This window comes from Anastrepha obliqua, chromosome 1 (genome assembly GCF_027943255.1).
Source record: "Anastrepha obliqua isolate idAnaObli1 chromosome 1, idAnaObli1_1.0, whole genome shotgun sequence".
Classification (NCBI taxonomy): domain Eukaryota; kingdom Metazoa; phylum Arthropoda; class Insecta; order Diptera; family Tephritidae; genus Anastrepha; species Anastrepha obliqua.
The window spans coordinates 116,649,911-116,666,214 of record NC_072892.1 but is presented as its reverse complement, the minus strand read 5'-3'; the positions used below and the strand labels follow the sequence as shown (position 1 = coordinate 116,666,214).

Genomic DNA, 16,304 nt, shown 5'->3' with positions numbered 1-16,304 from the left:
AACGCTCTAAGTCAATTGATTTGAGTTCTGCTCTTTTTTTGTTACGTTGCCGTATCTGTGATTAACATTGCAAAGAACTAAATAGTCGGAAGAAGGAAAAAGGTCTCTGTATTAGAGGGTGCCGACCAGCGATGGCTAATTACGTTCGTATAACAGTTTCAAACTGATGAATTTCACCAGGTGGGTGATATTTAAACCCTCAATATCCGCAAGCGAAGAAAAATAGTGAGAGGTGAGAGCCCAGAGGTCTAACTCTTGGGCTGCTGAGAGCAGGGCAGTTGAGAAGAAGGTGCTGAGATGATTCCACTCCATCCTCCAAATAGCTTCTGCAGAAAGGACTACAAGTAATCGCAAGTCTCATTGTATGAACACCTAAGGATACTTACCAAATTCGAGAACTGCGGTTTTGTTAGTCTTAGTGCTCTCGAGCGCCCCCGATCTACGTGTGGTCAGAAGGATCTCGCGACTTTGCACGCTTGCACACTAATTCAGCGCTCGCGAAGTTCATGCGAGACCCATCTTTCGAGGTGTATACCACAGGTTCTCAAGGGAACCCCAATCCTCTCGTTTTGCGATGAAACCGTCGCTAGGGTCCCCTGTTTAGCCAGCTCATTAGCTCAGAAGTTTCCCTCCATGCCGCTGTGACCGGGAACCAAAATGAGCCTAACATCTAAGTATGCGGATACAATCGGGAGGGAAGTCAGGCGGAGCAAATATGTATGTCCTTTACAGTAATTACAGACGTACCCAACCAAATTCGGTAATGATGCTCTAAAGGAAGCAGATATTTCTGAGAGGTATGAGCGCTTCAGAAGATATCGGTCATCGGCATCGATAACTGATAAAAACATCAATAAAGTGAAACAAAAGTTGGTCAAATTAACCGCAAAATAATTAATAAATAAATAAATAGTAAAATTTACAAAAATCGTCTAGAAGGCGGCTTCTCTTGCCATATAAATAGACACCTTAATGGTCGGCCTTTTATTCATTCACATAAACGAATACAAATATTTCAAGTAGCATCTAGGAAATTCCACTATTATTTTTCTTGCCGCGTATATTTGTATGTCCGCATGTGCTTTTTAGTCTCTGCTTTGTGTCTATTAGAGTAAAGAAAAGCTTCTCAATAAGCCCTTTTTAAATTGGCGATGTAAACATGAACCCGTTCAGCACCTGAAAGCATTTCATGAAGCCCTACAAATGTCATAATTTCCACTTGAAGTTAAGCTGTTTGTTGTTTTACAGTTGTTGTAATTGTTGGCATTTAACAATCCACTTTATGATTGAAGCAAAGACACGTACTTTTGCACTACTTTCTGAAATAGTTGCTAAAATATGTATATAAGTATGAAAATATGTGAGTATGTTATAGTGTAAATATGTAAGTTTATCTATATTTGGCTTGGCATATGCTTGGCGCTTATACTCGTATGTGTTTATGTATAGATGGTATAAATTATGTGGGTTTCCTTTGTGGAAAGTGATGTTAAAGAGTTGGAAAAATATATAATAATAATATATTTACAGTTTGCAATACGATTTAAATTTTTTGTCCGCTTTGCAGCCTGATTTAAGCTATAAAAATGCGAAAGAAATACGTAAATATGCGTCTATATATACCTATGTCGATTCTTTGTGTTACGTACAACCGCTATGTGAGCAAAATGACAATACCCTTGTGCACAAGTGCGCGCGGGTATAATAATCTGCTATTTTATACATTTTTTACTATTTTATTTGAATTGTCGCTATTTTTTGGGATTTTTTGCAATTTACTCAAAATTGAAGGCTGGACGGCCCAAACTGACTTGAAATTCGTATTCAGCGGGTCGAAAAACATGCATCTACGGGCACCCGGCGCCCGGTGTACAGACAACTTTTTTTTTTGTATGCCACTGTAATTAAATGTCATGTCATGAGGATCTGTGAAAACTAGTTTTCGGATAATTTTGAATATTTTTTTTTGGACATAATAATCGTCTAATAGAGTTTTGGTTCATCGAAACATTTTAGTTGACACTTTGCCACTCAACTGGTGGTCTGTTGCCTTGAATCGTGTAATTTGGAGAAGGGCAGTTGATGAGTTAAATCTCACCCCGAGCTGTAACGCTGCCTAATACTGATAATGATGATGACTTTGTCACTGATTCGTGCTCATCGTGATCTGGTGCGCTTATCACCACCGGATTGCGATGCCGAGATATATTAAAAAGTTGCTTGGTTTTTGGTCTTTGATGGAATGGATAGTGATAATATTGATATTGATAAGACTCAATAAAATAGGACAAATACTAAAATATATTGAGGAAGTTGGGCTAAGAGAAATACTTTGAATTCATGAAGGGGGCGCAATAGGTATTTCAGGTCGCATTACTAAAAGCCATAACAATAGTCATAATAATAATACCAACTAACCCTTGAAAATGAAATTCCTTTGGATAATAGGTTAGGTTAGGAAGTGCTGGCTGATCTGTAAAGAGACTGCGCTTAGGCGCCTAGAGTCCATTGTGTTGCCAGTGCTATGTATCTGAAGTCGAAGAAATCCTTTTATATACGATAATTCATAATGCACGTTTTAGCGAAATTTAACAAGTCGTTCAACGAATATTCTGGAAGGATGAAAATATGTTGATCCTAGGCACATTTGTCGAGTCCTACAGAGAGTAAGGCAGTGGCAAAGTAGGTGTTCCAAAGTACTCCTAGCATTCGCTTCGTTGCATGCGTTACACGCATCGCTCTGGACTAATCCCATTTTGGCTGCAGAGATAGTGTCCCGTCAGTACTCCAAGCAGTATTTTGCAATATTTCCAAGACAGTGATAAAATAAAGTTTACAGTTTTGGTATTCTAAGTCCTTAGCATAATTTTGGCTAGTTCCTCATTTAGTTCCGTTTTCAGAAAGGAGAGTGATGGGCATACCTATGTCTGATGTGCTCAATCTCGGCAAGCGAATATTTGCCTTAGCAAACTCATCGGCTCTCTCATTTCCTTCTATCCCCTTGTGTCCTGGTATTCAGTAAATAGTGACCGGTGGATAGTATGTACTTTCACAATATCTTAGATCTATTTGACTGCTTGTGCACTATTTTCTGTTCCAAAATGCAGTTTTTTCGATGAACCAAAAAATGCTGTTGCTTCAACACGAAATTGTCGAGATCGCGCCCCAATTATACCTGAATATTATTATAAATTTCACTAAAGGACTCGATATCTATAAACCGGGGACTTTTGAAATATATTATTTGTGAGCCGTGAATCATAGATCCTCAGGTTTATATGTCAATAAATAGATATTAAATTCACATTCACAATATGTGTTCAATTTGAATTTAGTAAAGAAATGCAGGCGTAGAAGATCCTGTACAAACGCACATTTAAGTTTTATTTTCAATCCTTTGGCGGTTATAAGTTCCAGTCGTTCCTGTAACGTAGAACCAACTGATATGTGAACGAAACTTTAAGTCGTTTAAATCGGTTGTAATAATCGCCTCAACCATCAGGCTGTGTGTCTGCACTGCATCACTCAAGGTCAGTGAGCCCACAAGATATACCAGTAATAAGTGGTGTAGTTCAAAATGAGCCAATCTGTTGATGCTAGTTCACCTCACGACTAATTTAAATTTTGCGTAAAAAATCTTCGTTAATAATTAAAAAAAATTAAGTTAAATAAGGAAGTCTCGTATGTGTAAAATACTTCAAAACCCATATTGAGTTTTGTGCCAAGATAACGGCCAGCGCCAAACGTTTCATGTAAGACGAAATAATGCCAAGCCTCTTAAATTTTATATCCCATTTATTATATGCTTATTTTGAAATAAATTTAAACTATGCCAACAATTTCGGAAGTATAAGAAATAGTCATTTAAGGAGGCAGCGTGCTTTAGGAGTGCGCAAAAGAGCCTTTATTCGATGATTTTTTTTGGGAGAGAAAAAATTATTTGAGTGCTACAAAAATATGTTTTGTGTTTAACACAAATATATCTAAAAGGTACCAAAGGTTTTAGTTAAAATATTTAATAAAATTTGGTAGAACGCCAAACAGCACGACTTTTCCAATGGTGCAAAAGATACAACGCACTATTCTTCTCTGGAATCTAATAGAGTTATAATTATTACGATTTTTTGTTCTGGGTGAACTAAAAAAGAGGAAGAAATTCAAAAACGGAGATAATTTAGTACTCAAGCGAACAAGCTATGATTTAAGCGTTTTCTGTTTTACAATTACACCCGCCAATGCAGCGCAGTCACAAACATGAAAAGCCGAGAAAATTAGTTGACCTGACGCGCCTCTGCTTTTGGTTTTGTATCTACGGAAATATTGAGAATTCAACCTAATAACTTTTTGTATATACTCTTAAATATATTAGCAATCGATTGAAATGAAAAGGAATACATATTTTCTCCTCTTCAAGCAAATGTTCCCCTTAAATTCACTTAAGATTTGTTTTTAATAGGTAAGCTCGTTTTGCGTTTTTGCGCATCTCGTGTTGTAATTAATTGCAATACATTCACTGTCTACGAGAGGTCAACAGTGACCATTCTAAAAATGTTGGATTTCGCAGAGTTATTCACATAAGGCATAAAAACTCAAAGGTATAAGAATTTTATAGCTAATCAAATTGACTAGTTCTGATAGGTTTGATTCTAAATTCCGTGCTTCTAAGCCAATTGTTTTTAAATTGCTGTTTAAGCATTCACACAATGAATGAAGCCTTCTGTTTACACAAGTGAATGCATGCATTTACATACATACGCACATACTTAAATGGGTAGGTAACTACAAATAGCGACTGATTCTTCTTTTCTTCTACGCCTCAATTGTCTGCTATTTTAATCAGCGATGAAAGCGCAAACCCCTCGAACGCTTCTCTGTCCAAAACAAAAGGTATTTTTAGTTGCCGTTGAAAGACATCGTCAGCAAACAACCCCTCCCGCTCCAATAATAACAAATTTTCACCTCCACCCCGGCCGCCAATTGGAAATTGATACGAAAAAGTATTGATTTATTTACGCTAAGTTTAGCTTTTTCCGCAAGGTATTTTATTGGTATTGTTGTATTTTATTTTTGCATTGTTGCACACATTTAGTGATTTATTTTTTGTAGTGCTCTGATTTCATTGCATACATTCTTGTTGCTGCTGTTTTTTGTTACCTTGGCCAAAACCGAAAGAGGTCAGGGCAATGTGAATGTCGTAATTTTCAGCTGGACAGTTCGGTTGGCTAGAATGTCTCCAGCCAAGCTAGCGAGCCAGACAAATTGCAACAGACAAATAAAATAAAACAAAAAATGTGAAACCTAAACAGCAAAAATGTGGTGGTGAACACATTGACCTATGCAGGTATAGGGTAGGTGGTTGCATGTGTGGGGAGCGTGGGGATTGAGGGGTGTTGATGTTTGCAAAGAAATACACAAAAAATCACAGTCGCAGGAGACAGACTGTACGGGTCACTAACGACGTGGTCAAAGAGGTTAACAGACTTGTGCAAAATAGTTGGACTGCTAAAGAGTGCGGGTAAGTTGGGTGCGTGGCGTGTATGGTGGAATTGCTGTGGGCGTAGGGGATAGCGCTAGTGTTTGTGGGGTTTGGCTGACGTGGAATGCAATTTAAAACGTTTTGTAACGTTGACTTTTGTTGGCTTTAATCGAGTATTAAAATTACATTCGTGCATGGGGAATAGGAGGCAACTGAGAAACGTGTGAAACAGCGATAATATGAAAGGGTGTATTTGGCAAAACAAAAAAGGGGAGGGTGCAAAGAATTGAAAATGCAAAATAATTAAAAGTTTGTGCTTATTTATATATAAGTAAATTATAAAACAGGGTTGTGGGAAAATTATTTGCGAGCACAAAGTAAATTCTGGCCAAGACATAAGCAGCTATGTTTTTTTGGGGGGTTGTGAGACATTTATTTCTTTTTTTCAGGTGTTACAATCATTTGTGTTTTATTTTACATTTTCGTGGGATATTTCCCAATAAATGTCAAACGTTTAACATTCGAATACCAATAAAAATATGCAAAGTCAAAAGTGACAGCTTATCGTATTAAAATTGGCTTATAAAGGAAGTATCATAGCAATGCAATCAAGGAAATTTAAAACCTGTGCGACCTGCTGCTTCGGAAGGATATTTAAATACAATAAGTAAACTACAAACTCAATTGGATCGATTTTTTGTATGCGCAATTGTGTGGCAATCCCTTAGAATCGAAAATGAACAAAAAATCATAAAATATTAAAACACGAAAAATACTAAATGGCCAATCAATGTGAGCGAGTAAAGAAAAGTGAAACGTTTGCTTATAAATGTAGGCAAATGTCTTACATTTGGTTTTTTTTTACCTTTTTCCAAAGTAATACCTGCACACGATATACATATGTACATGCATGTGTATGTATATGTATGCAATATACTATAAAGAGTGAGTTGCCATAGCAACAGCGAAAAGGTAACCCTTTGATAGCGAAAGCAAATTCTTATGCCATAAATAGCTTTTATATACAAGCATATACATACACATAGATTAAATAGTTTTATGCATATACATATACATATATGGTATATACATACAAACCTACAGTTCGATGAACAATAGCGTGTACATAATAGAACCCTCCCAAGTATGCTATACCAGTATTTTCCTCCCCTCCGGAACAGCTACGCTCAGCTACAGTAAAAAAGAAATCAAAGCAAATAAGATAAATATCTCAATCAACATTCTACTTATACTTAGCTGTCATATAAAACCGTCTAACCTCGCTGCCAGCAGAGAGCAGACGTCTTGCTCACCACCAGCACCCACACCCACACCTACAAAGTATGCTCGCTTTAACGAAATCACTTAAGTGCCTCAGCCATTAGAAATCAAAAACCAACCAAACTCACCCTCACTCTCATCTACGGCACAACCTTCAAACCCTCAATTACCCCAAGCATAGCCACTTACATTCACTTCTGCTCCACTTTGACTGCTGCACAATCTTTAGCTGCCTTGCTTGCTTTGTTTGTGTGCGCTTGTGTATGCGTGTTGAATGATTCAAGTTGAAAGTTTGATTTAGCACATGATATAAATAAATAAAATGTGTTTATTAAGATGCTTTCTTGTTCGCGGGAAGGGGACGGAAAAGCGTTATAATGCGAAGAAGCTGTTCACGATGAGTGTGTGGCAGAGCAGGCACCGTGGGGAAGTGGTTGGTAATAAGGATGTATGCACAAAAGTAGCGAGTGTGAGGCACTCGTTTTGTTAGCATGGCACATTGGGGAGGAGCTATTAAGTGTGCATGAGTTTGGACTTATAAGTGTCTAAGCAACTTGTATAAGGGATGAAGATGTCAGTAAAAATATTGTTAGAGATCCCTCGCTTTCGTTCTCCTTTAAGACCGCACAGATTTTGTATTGTATAACTACATATGAATGAACGAAGCACTGAATGTATAGAAGCCGCAGGCGAAATGTGTTAAAGGAGAACTCTTGAGTATGCATACCTACATATTTATTAATTGCAAAGTTTGTATACTGCATACTTATGTATATATGTGTGTGCGAGGTATAAGATGCTCTCATTAGGAGAAGTTGAGCAGAAGGTACTTACAAATATTATATTGATAATATGTTTGTATGTGAGTATGAGAAATCTTAAATATGGAAATCGTTTCCTTATCTATCCAGTACACAATTAATTTGATGTGTAGAATAAGGGGTAGAAAAATCGATGACCGTCTGCCAGTCTATCCACCTGATATCTCATCAAAATTGTGTGTCTACATACATATGTTACTCCTGGCATGATATAAAGGGTGGTTAAGTTTCAAGGGCCGGTGTTGATTTTGAATAAAATACAATTTTTTTAGGAAATTATTGTCATTTCTCTTTATTATGATAATATTGATATGGCTCAATTATGTGTGGAACAAAATATTGGCCAAATGGCCTCGGCGGCGCACCTCCATCCGACAGTCCAAATTTTCGATGACGCTGAGGCATAATTGAGGTTCTATGCCGTTAATGGACCAAATTATCTCATCCTTCAACTATTGAAATGTTGCTGGCTTAGCGTCTTACACCTTTTCTTTCAAATAACCGCAAAGAAAGAAGTCCAACGGTGTCAAATCACATGATCTTCGCGGCCAATTGGCATCGCCGCGACGTGAGATTATTCGGTCATCAAATTTTTCGCTCAAAAGAGCCATTGTTTCGTTAGCTGTGTGACAAATGGCACCGTCCTGTTGAAACCAGACATCGTCCACATCCATATCTTCCAATTCGGGCCATAAAACGTTCGTTATCATCTCAGCGATAGCGAACACTATTCACAGTAACTGCCTGACCGGCCTCATTTTGGAAAAAATACGCCCCAATGATGCTGCCGGCCCATAAACCGCACCAAACAGTCACTCTTTGTGGGTGCACTGGTTTTTCGGCAATCACTCTTGGATTATCATTCGCCCAAATTCGGCAATTCTGCTTATTGCCGAATCCACTGAGGTGAAAATGTGCCTCATCTCTGCATAATAAGCCTGAATAACTTTAACGCGTTGCCCGATTGTGTCTTTCCATGGTTCAAATTGACTTAGTCTGAAATTGAAAAATTTCAAAGGAAATTCAGAAAAAAACTTGACGTTTAGATGTGGTTCACATTCAATATCGGCCCTTGAAACCACCCTTTATTTCTGTTACTAATAAAAACAATCGGACGGCATCGAGTTTTGCATACTCGTTGCATGTTTAACCCCATCAACCATAAAAACGAGGTTGGCATCGTGTCGAATTCGAGGCGGTTTCACAAAAGTAGGCTTTCTCGACGGTAATTTTTCGAACTCGTGTCGGATTCGAGGCAAGCGGGAGAAAATCCATTTTTAATAAAATAAATACGTATGTATGTATATGAAAAGAACAAAAGATTAAATATTTGAAATTAGTTAACTTTATTTATTGCAGCAGCAGAACAAAATAAATATTTTCACTTAAAGTTACTTGAGAGACTTTTGTTATTTCGTGAAAAGTGTACCAGTTTATATAGTTTTGAATGTTAAATTATGAAATTTGCCATTCACAATTTAATTGGAAAAGGAACAATTATCGGTAGTAATGCTTTATAAAAGCAGTCACTCACAGCTTATTTGATATAGACGCGTTTTTTTTTGTAAAGTGTTCTACATTTCATAATATTTTGCAAAAATGGAAAAACAGAGTATGCAGGTATTTTATTTATTTTATTTCACAACATAAAATACAAAAAAGTGTCTACTTATTTTATTGTAATGGAAAACGAACAAAAGCATATAGATAACTCCCTCCGTAGCTTAACCGATACCTTTAAAAAAGAGCAAATATTTATTTCTAAATTTTAAAATCAAGATATTTAGTACTTTGTTTGGTATTCTTTATGTTATCATCAATTACAGCTTGAAGTCTACGAGTGATGGATTCAACCAATGTTTCTGTGTATTCTGGACTACGTTGGTTCCACTCTTCAAGTATCGCCTTTTTATGATCAGTTTTGTTATGGATGTCATATTTTCTTATATTTGTCTTCGAAACCGACCTTATTTAGTTGGCGCTTACATTCTTTATTGATTGTTTGGAGGGACCTATAGTTTTAAGCCGTCTTCGATATATTTTATATTCTTCGGCAGATATTTTTTAGCAGGAGCTTTTTCATGGCAGAAATACACGCGGAGTTTTGCTATTGCCTGCCGAGGGGCGACCACTATTAGAAAAAATGGTTCTATACTTTGGTGTTTCAGGCCCTAAGCACTTCCGAATGGTATTCAGAATCATTCCATTTGGCTAGGCGCACGCTTTATCATAAATTCAATACACATATTTCAAATTTCCATAGGCTGAATAATAAAAGCGTCATTATTATTAAATCATCATATCAAATATTATTTCAATGATTAAAGGAAACTTCCGTTTAGTCCAACATCGATTTAGTGCCAATAAAAGAAAATTGTATGCCATCGGTACGTTTTACCTTAAGCGCTGCCTCCTGTTTTAAATTTGCACTAACACTTGATTCTGTGATATTTCAGTTCCGAATCATATTTCATTAAAATAAATAAAAACTCTTTCAGAGTTAAAAAAATATAATTATATGAAGTTGACTACTAAAAACGTTAATGATAATAATGGTCAAATTTGAAAATTAGTGTTAGATAATGTTTCCATTAATACATTTTTCTGTTAATACATTAATAATAAAATAAATAAAAAATTATTAAAGTTTGGTTTACATCAATACTTATAGCCAACGAGCGAAAGTCTCGAATACTAGAATCGATTGTCGAGAATCTGAGAAAATAAAAGTACTTGAAAATCTCAAATTGCCAATGGTGCAAGAAAGTAAAAATACTCGAATCGCCAAAGAGAAAAGGTCTCGAATTGCCAACGGTCTGGGAAAGTAAAAATACTTGAATCGATAACTACAAATGACTCGTCTGAGAATTCGGATACTTCGATCTATCGTAGCAAAGTATTGCTGCCATAAAATTGTGAGAAAAATCGAGTTCGTCTCAAATTCGAGGCGAATCCGTTGCGCTTATTTTGAAGTGATATTACACAGTCAAGGGCTTATACAAATACAACATCATATTCATAATTTTAAAGTTTTTTGAAATATCGTATAAAAGTGGTTACACTCCATGTTGATTAGACGAGACCAAATGTAATGCGAGCACAAAATTTTATTTAAAATCTTGATATTTTCAGATCATATTAAAAAAAAACCAACTTCAATCCTTTCATGAGGTATGAGGCAGTAGTTTGTGAAATAAATGCGCATAGTTAAAAAAGGCCTGCCCGTTTAACAAAAATTTTACACAAACGTATTTCTTTCTTTTCTGTACTAATTTTATTTATTTATTTATTAGAAATATATTTATTTAAATAGTTATATCACATTACGAAAGGCACTAGTAGCTATGACTATCGTTCTATAATTTTATAAATTTTGTTTTCTGCAGTTTAGTTTCGCGTAGGTATATCAGAATTTTAGGAATTATTGGCAATTAACTCTATTTGGTAGGTAGATGTAATTTATATGAAATTCTCTCGAAATTCGAAAAACAATTATAATAAAAAAATTAAATTCAAGTCACAATGGAACACATAAATGCATTTAGTTGTTAGTTGCATGAAAAAAAAAATCCATACTTTTTTTTCACTTTTCGCTTGTTGCCAGCAATTTTCCTTAAAATTCCAAAACTCCTTCTGCCATGAAAATTTGAGATAGATATTCTTTTGTATAGTCCCTCTTAACCACTTTTGTAACATTTTATTGCTTAAATACACTCCTCTGCCATGATTAAGGGCAAATATTTATTATTTAAAATTATTCCGAATATCTCTAGACTCTCAAATTGTTATCATATTAAAATAATATTTGGTGGTTTTTATAAACTCAATTTAATTTAAAACTCCATTTCTCAATGTTGTACCTTTACAAAAAAAGAAAATAAAAAAGCAGCAACCATATCTTATGGCTTCTTATTGAGCTCTCAGCAATTTCACAGAATCAGTTTTTGAGCTTATTAAGGGACTTTTATTCACATTCATTTTTGCTTACAAAAAATTATTTTCTTTCTACATATTTCCTTCCATGTTTATATTATTCTAACCTAACTTTGTAGTACTGCTTACTTTTTTTGCAGTCCTTCCTCACATTTCATCTGAAATTTCGTCATGGCAAAATTATTTCTATATTTTGTTTTAAAAATCTCCTTAAGTTTATCGCAAGGCCTACCAACATACGAAAACCTGATAATAATACAAAATTATCTTGGAGTTCATCGCGAAAATTTGTAGCACATTTTTTCATTGCCTTACTCCGGTCTCCCCTATTCATATTTATGTACACCCATCAAAGGTGAAAATTTTACGAATTGTTCTGAATTTTGTACAGAAGTCACCACTTTGATTCGTATGCATTTTGTTAAAGAATGAACTATATTTTTATTAAAAATTACTTAAAATGATATGAAAAAAAAAACTAAAACTGAAAGTGTATAATTTGTAAGGGGTGCGTGGGTTTGCTTTTTCAACGGGTGTTAAAAGAGTCTTTCGAAAGTGACGCCGAATAATTCGTAGTATGCCTTTTTATGTAATCTTTGACATGTGTCAAGTAGTTCAATAGTGTAAAATTTTATACGATAGAACAACGCGTTAAAATTATTGCAACTTTTTATGAAAATGGTAGATCTTTAAGAACAATAAATTGCAAAATTCGTAATTTTTTTGGTGGAAATAATCGACCGAATAAGTCGACAATTCAAATGTTGGTGGAAAAAAATTCAAGAAAATGGTTCTGTCGAGAAGAAAAAAGACTGGCAGACCAACTGTTGATAATATTACTGCTGTAGTGCACAGTGTTGCTGAACAATTTTCAGCATCGATATCGCGACGTTCTCGACAATAATGTATCTACTGTTTGGCGGACAGGTGGAAATGCTCATAGTGAATATTTGAATGATGTTAATTTTCACATAAAATTGTTAGGAGCCGCATTTCAAATAAAATAGTGCAACCTGAAAGAATATAAATTTTTACTTGTTTTATTTTAAAACAACATCCAGGCGTGGCTTTTGGAATATCCTTTATTACTCCTTGCTATGCTTGCAATCTTTTATTCCACTTTTTCATTGCTTAATCAATTACTGAAACAGTTTTACTTCCTGCCGCTCACTAATCACCTCTATTCATTTATTTTTGTTAATTGCAGATTGGGTTTCATCTCACAATGGGGCGCTTTAGCTGGCCGTTACGCAGCGCTATGTCCTCCAGGTTGGCCGTGGGCGCCGCAACGTATGCCATTCCACAGTCCCACACACGGTAAGTGACTCGAATATCTATAGGAAATGCATTTTATTTTATTTGAGTTTAATCCACCTCGACTCTTGCCGGAGATTACACGTCCCAGATAAAATTTTCAGCTCGACCAACATTAATATTTAATTAATAAAATTATTAATTTTTTTTTAATTATTATTTATTGAAAAAACCAACAACCAAGTACTGCAGCCTGCAAGATCACGTCGTTTGATTTTTTTTGCATGAATCGAATTAATGCGCTGGAACGTATTGGTCCAGAATTTTTTGTACTTTTTTTTTTTGAGTGCACTTACCGTTTCTACTAGGGTGGTGGTTTTGATTTTCATAAACCGAATTTAAAAATTTATTCGAGAGTTTATGTTAATATTCCTATTTCCGCCTTTTCATTTCTTAATCTATTTCTAGTTTTTTAATAATGTGGCATCACTTTTTGTTTATTATTCACACACTGTAGAATTTTTTGTGTGATAACAGATTTCGCTTTTCATCGAAAAATTATCGAATTGTTCGGGCTGCTTCTGTAATCCACTTCACAGTGAATTTCATTGAGGTTTTCTGGCAAATGCATTGAAACTCACTCGGAAGTGAATTACAAAACCTGTTCGATTAACACATGAACTGAGAATCCCCGGATCTAGCAAAGAAACCCCGTTTTTTGTTTAAAATTAGAACATCGCAATCATTCCAGCGCCGCTCTAACAATCCACTTCACTACCACTTTTGTAGAACGATTTATCTTTTGCCTCCAAATAGGCTTCAGATTCAGCGATAACCTCTTCATTCGAGCGCAATTTCTTACCGGCGAGCATTTTTATTTAGGTCTGCGAACAGCCAGCAGTTATAGGGAGCCAAATCCGGTGAATGCGGTGGATGTGGGAGCAATTAGAAACTCATTTTTTTTGCCATTGTTTTGATTGACTTGTGACGTTCTTGTTTTTGGTCAAGAGTGAGCAAACGCGGCACCAAATTTGAACAGAACTTTGTCATAGTCAAAAATGCTCGTGCAATATAAAGCCAATCATTCTTTTGATATCTTTACGATGTCAGCTAACATACGCAACTTAACTTCTCCATCATTCAAAACGATTTTGTGGACTTTTTCGATTTTTCAGTTGTTACCGCCTCATTTGGACGTGACTGCGTTGTGCATCATCGGTGTCTCTATGGCACCGACCGCGTTTGAAGTCAGCAAACCACTGTTTTATTGTTGTTTCTTATGGAGCGGAGTCCCCATAACAGTTTTCAAGCCACTGCTTCGCTTGAACGGCATTTTTCCCCAAAAATATAAAATTAAAATACGAACTATTTTTGAACCTTTGTTTCGAAAATAACAAAAGTATCCTCACCCTTAGCACAATAACTCACGAACTAATAAATGGAATATCTTGAAATTTTAGCAACTGTAGTTTCATGGTTAGTAGTAACTGAAAAAGAGATAAATGCAGTCAAACTAGTGTCATGGATGTGTTAGGCCCGGGACTTTTCAGCCCATGTGTTAAATGAACGCATTTCAATGAATATGAACCGAGAAAATATATTCAAGCGCAAAAAGTACTCGGTAAAAGCTGGGTAGATATGGTTGCCAACGCATTCTTCTTAAGAATTTCTCAACGACTGTACTTTAGACCGTAAATTTGAATGAATAATAAATAAATATTTTAGTGACCAATTCCCGGTACTTTTTGTCGCGATTATTATGAGGTGTCTACCAATATACTACCTCAGCATGATTTGTTTTCTGAAATATGAATTTCTCTCTTTTGGCGAGATCTCCCAAAAATACATTTTAACATTTTTTCGTATCACAAAAGGCCTGAGGATTTTGACATCATCTTCCGAGGGGCGAATAAAATATTTAACTACGTATTGCCTTGCTTCATTACATTTGCTACTGAAATATTATCTATCGCCCTAGTATCCACTGTATGTCTTTTTAATTCATAATTGCGACTTCATTAGCCCTCTAAATCCCAAGCGCTCAATGTATATATGTACGAGCACATTGCTCGGTCAATAAACAATTTTCACTTGCAGGGACAACAAATATTTACAAATACAAACGTAAAACTTAATAAAAGTTCTAGAACACAAATAAACAGCAAGACGAGTATGCAAGTGTAAGAGTGAAAGCTTTGGCGAAAATGCCCTGAAATCCGCTTACGCATACACATTTATATTTTTTCGTAGCCCAGTACACTCAATGTGGCCACTGCTACTCTTTGCCTTCTCTCGAGCTGCATGCATTGAACTGCACACACAGTGTTTGTTGCTTTTATCAGTACTGTTGCACAGCACGGCACTTAGACGCCGTTAAAAAAGTCTTTTCGGTTTGCCATAACTTTTCAGCGGAATTACTTTGCATTAACCTGAAATGTTATTTTGCTTTTTGGCTGGTTATTAAGACTTGGTTGTATTTGTATTTTTTTGTGTGGGAAATTTCAAACGCTGCACATTGTTGAAATTCATTTGTATGCTCGTTTTCCGTGTTTACCCTAAATCTACTTGCATTTCAATTATGCAGTGCACTTTAATACTTTAAGGAATTCACACAATGTCTTTGACAGGTGAATTGACACAAAGTAACGGTACTTTATTCTCAAATGGTATTGGAAAATCCATTTATAGCCGCTATTCGATGCGTAATCGCCGCTTTGCATAATCGTCGAATTCTTTGTGGCATTCTTGAGTGTCACCTTCGACTCAACGCCACCGCCACTGTGTAGGTAGGCGCTCGCCACTTTGCTCGCCACTTTGCTCTTCAATTGCTAGCAATTGGAAGCATACAAACGCTATACGCACACATACCAATACGTTAGTATGTACAAGTATGTAGCTGTGTGTGTACGCGCGAATTCATTAGCGACTATGGTAGATGCCCATTCAGCCCATTCAGCCCATTCAGCCACCACCTGATATCGCAGCGCTCCGCTTTCCCCTGCTTCTCGTATTGCACTCCCGGTGCTTCACTCGGTTTTCAATTAATTGCAATTTGTATCAGGGATTAAGTTACGTTGCTTAAGTACATCGAATTGGTTAAGGTTTTTTCGCCCATAAAATGGACAGCTGGCTAACTCTGTTCGGTTGAGTGGGTGGATCGGCTGTCTGTCCGGTCGAAGTGTTGTGCGTGGAATGCTAGTTACGTGTGTTTGAGTATGTGTGTGTGTGAAGGAATTTGTGTACAGCGACGGGGTTTGCGGAACACACTGCAAATTCGCGTATTACCAATAGTTTAAGCCTATTTAATTGGCCTTTTGAATTAAGTAACTATGCAATTGCAATTGAATTTGTTCATGTAAATTGGCCTTAAGTTTGCACGTTATTATCGCCGTTGGAATGTACTTAGTCAAATGGCACACCCACATATGTAAATACCTATTTGCACTCTCGTTGCCCTGTAGGGAAAACCTGAGGTAATGCAACAAATTTCAAACTTATAAATAGTGTTTTTACGGCTAAGGCGTGCAGTGGGATATAGA

General features: G+C 36.1%; 1 protein-coding gene across 1 annotated transcript in view; it reads left to right on the top strand.

The window, feature by feature from the left end:
• LOC129249364 (homeobox protein Hmx) overlaps positions 1–16,304 on the top strand; it is a 53,425-nt gene that overhangs the window by 29,366 nt on the left and 7,755 nt on the right. Inside the window, exon 2 of the mRNA XM_054889156.1 lies at positions 12,719–12,828. Within this exon, the coding sequence (XP_054745131.1) occupies positions 12,719–12,828 (110 nt within the window). The remainder of the gene's footprint in view (positions 1–12,718; positions 12,829–16,304) is intronic.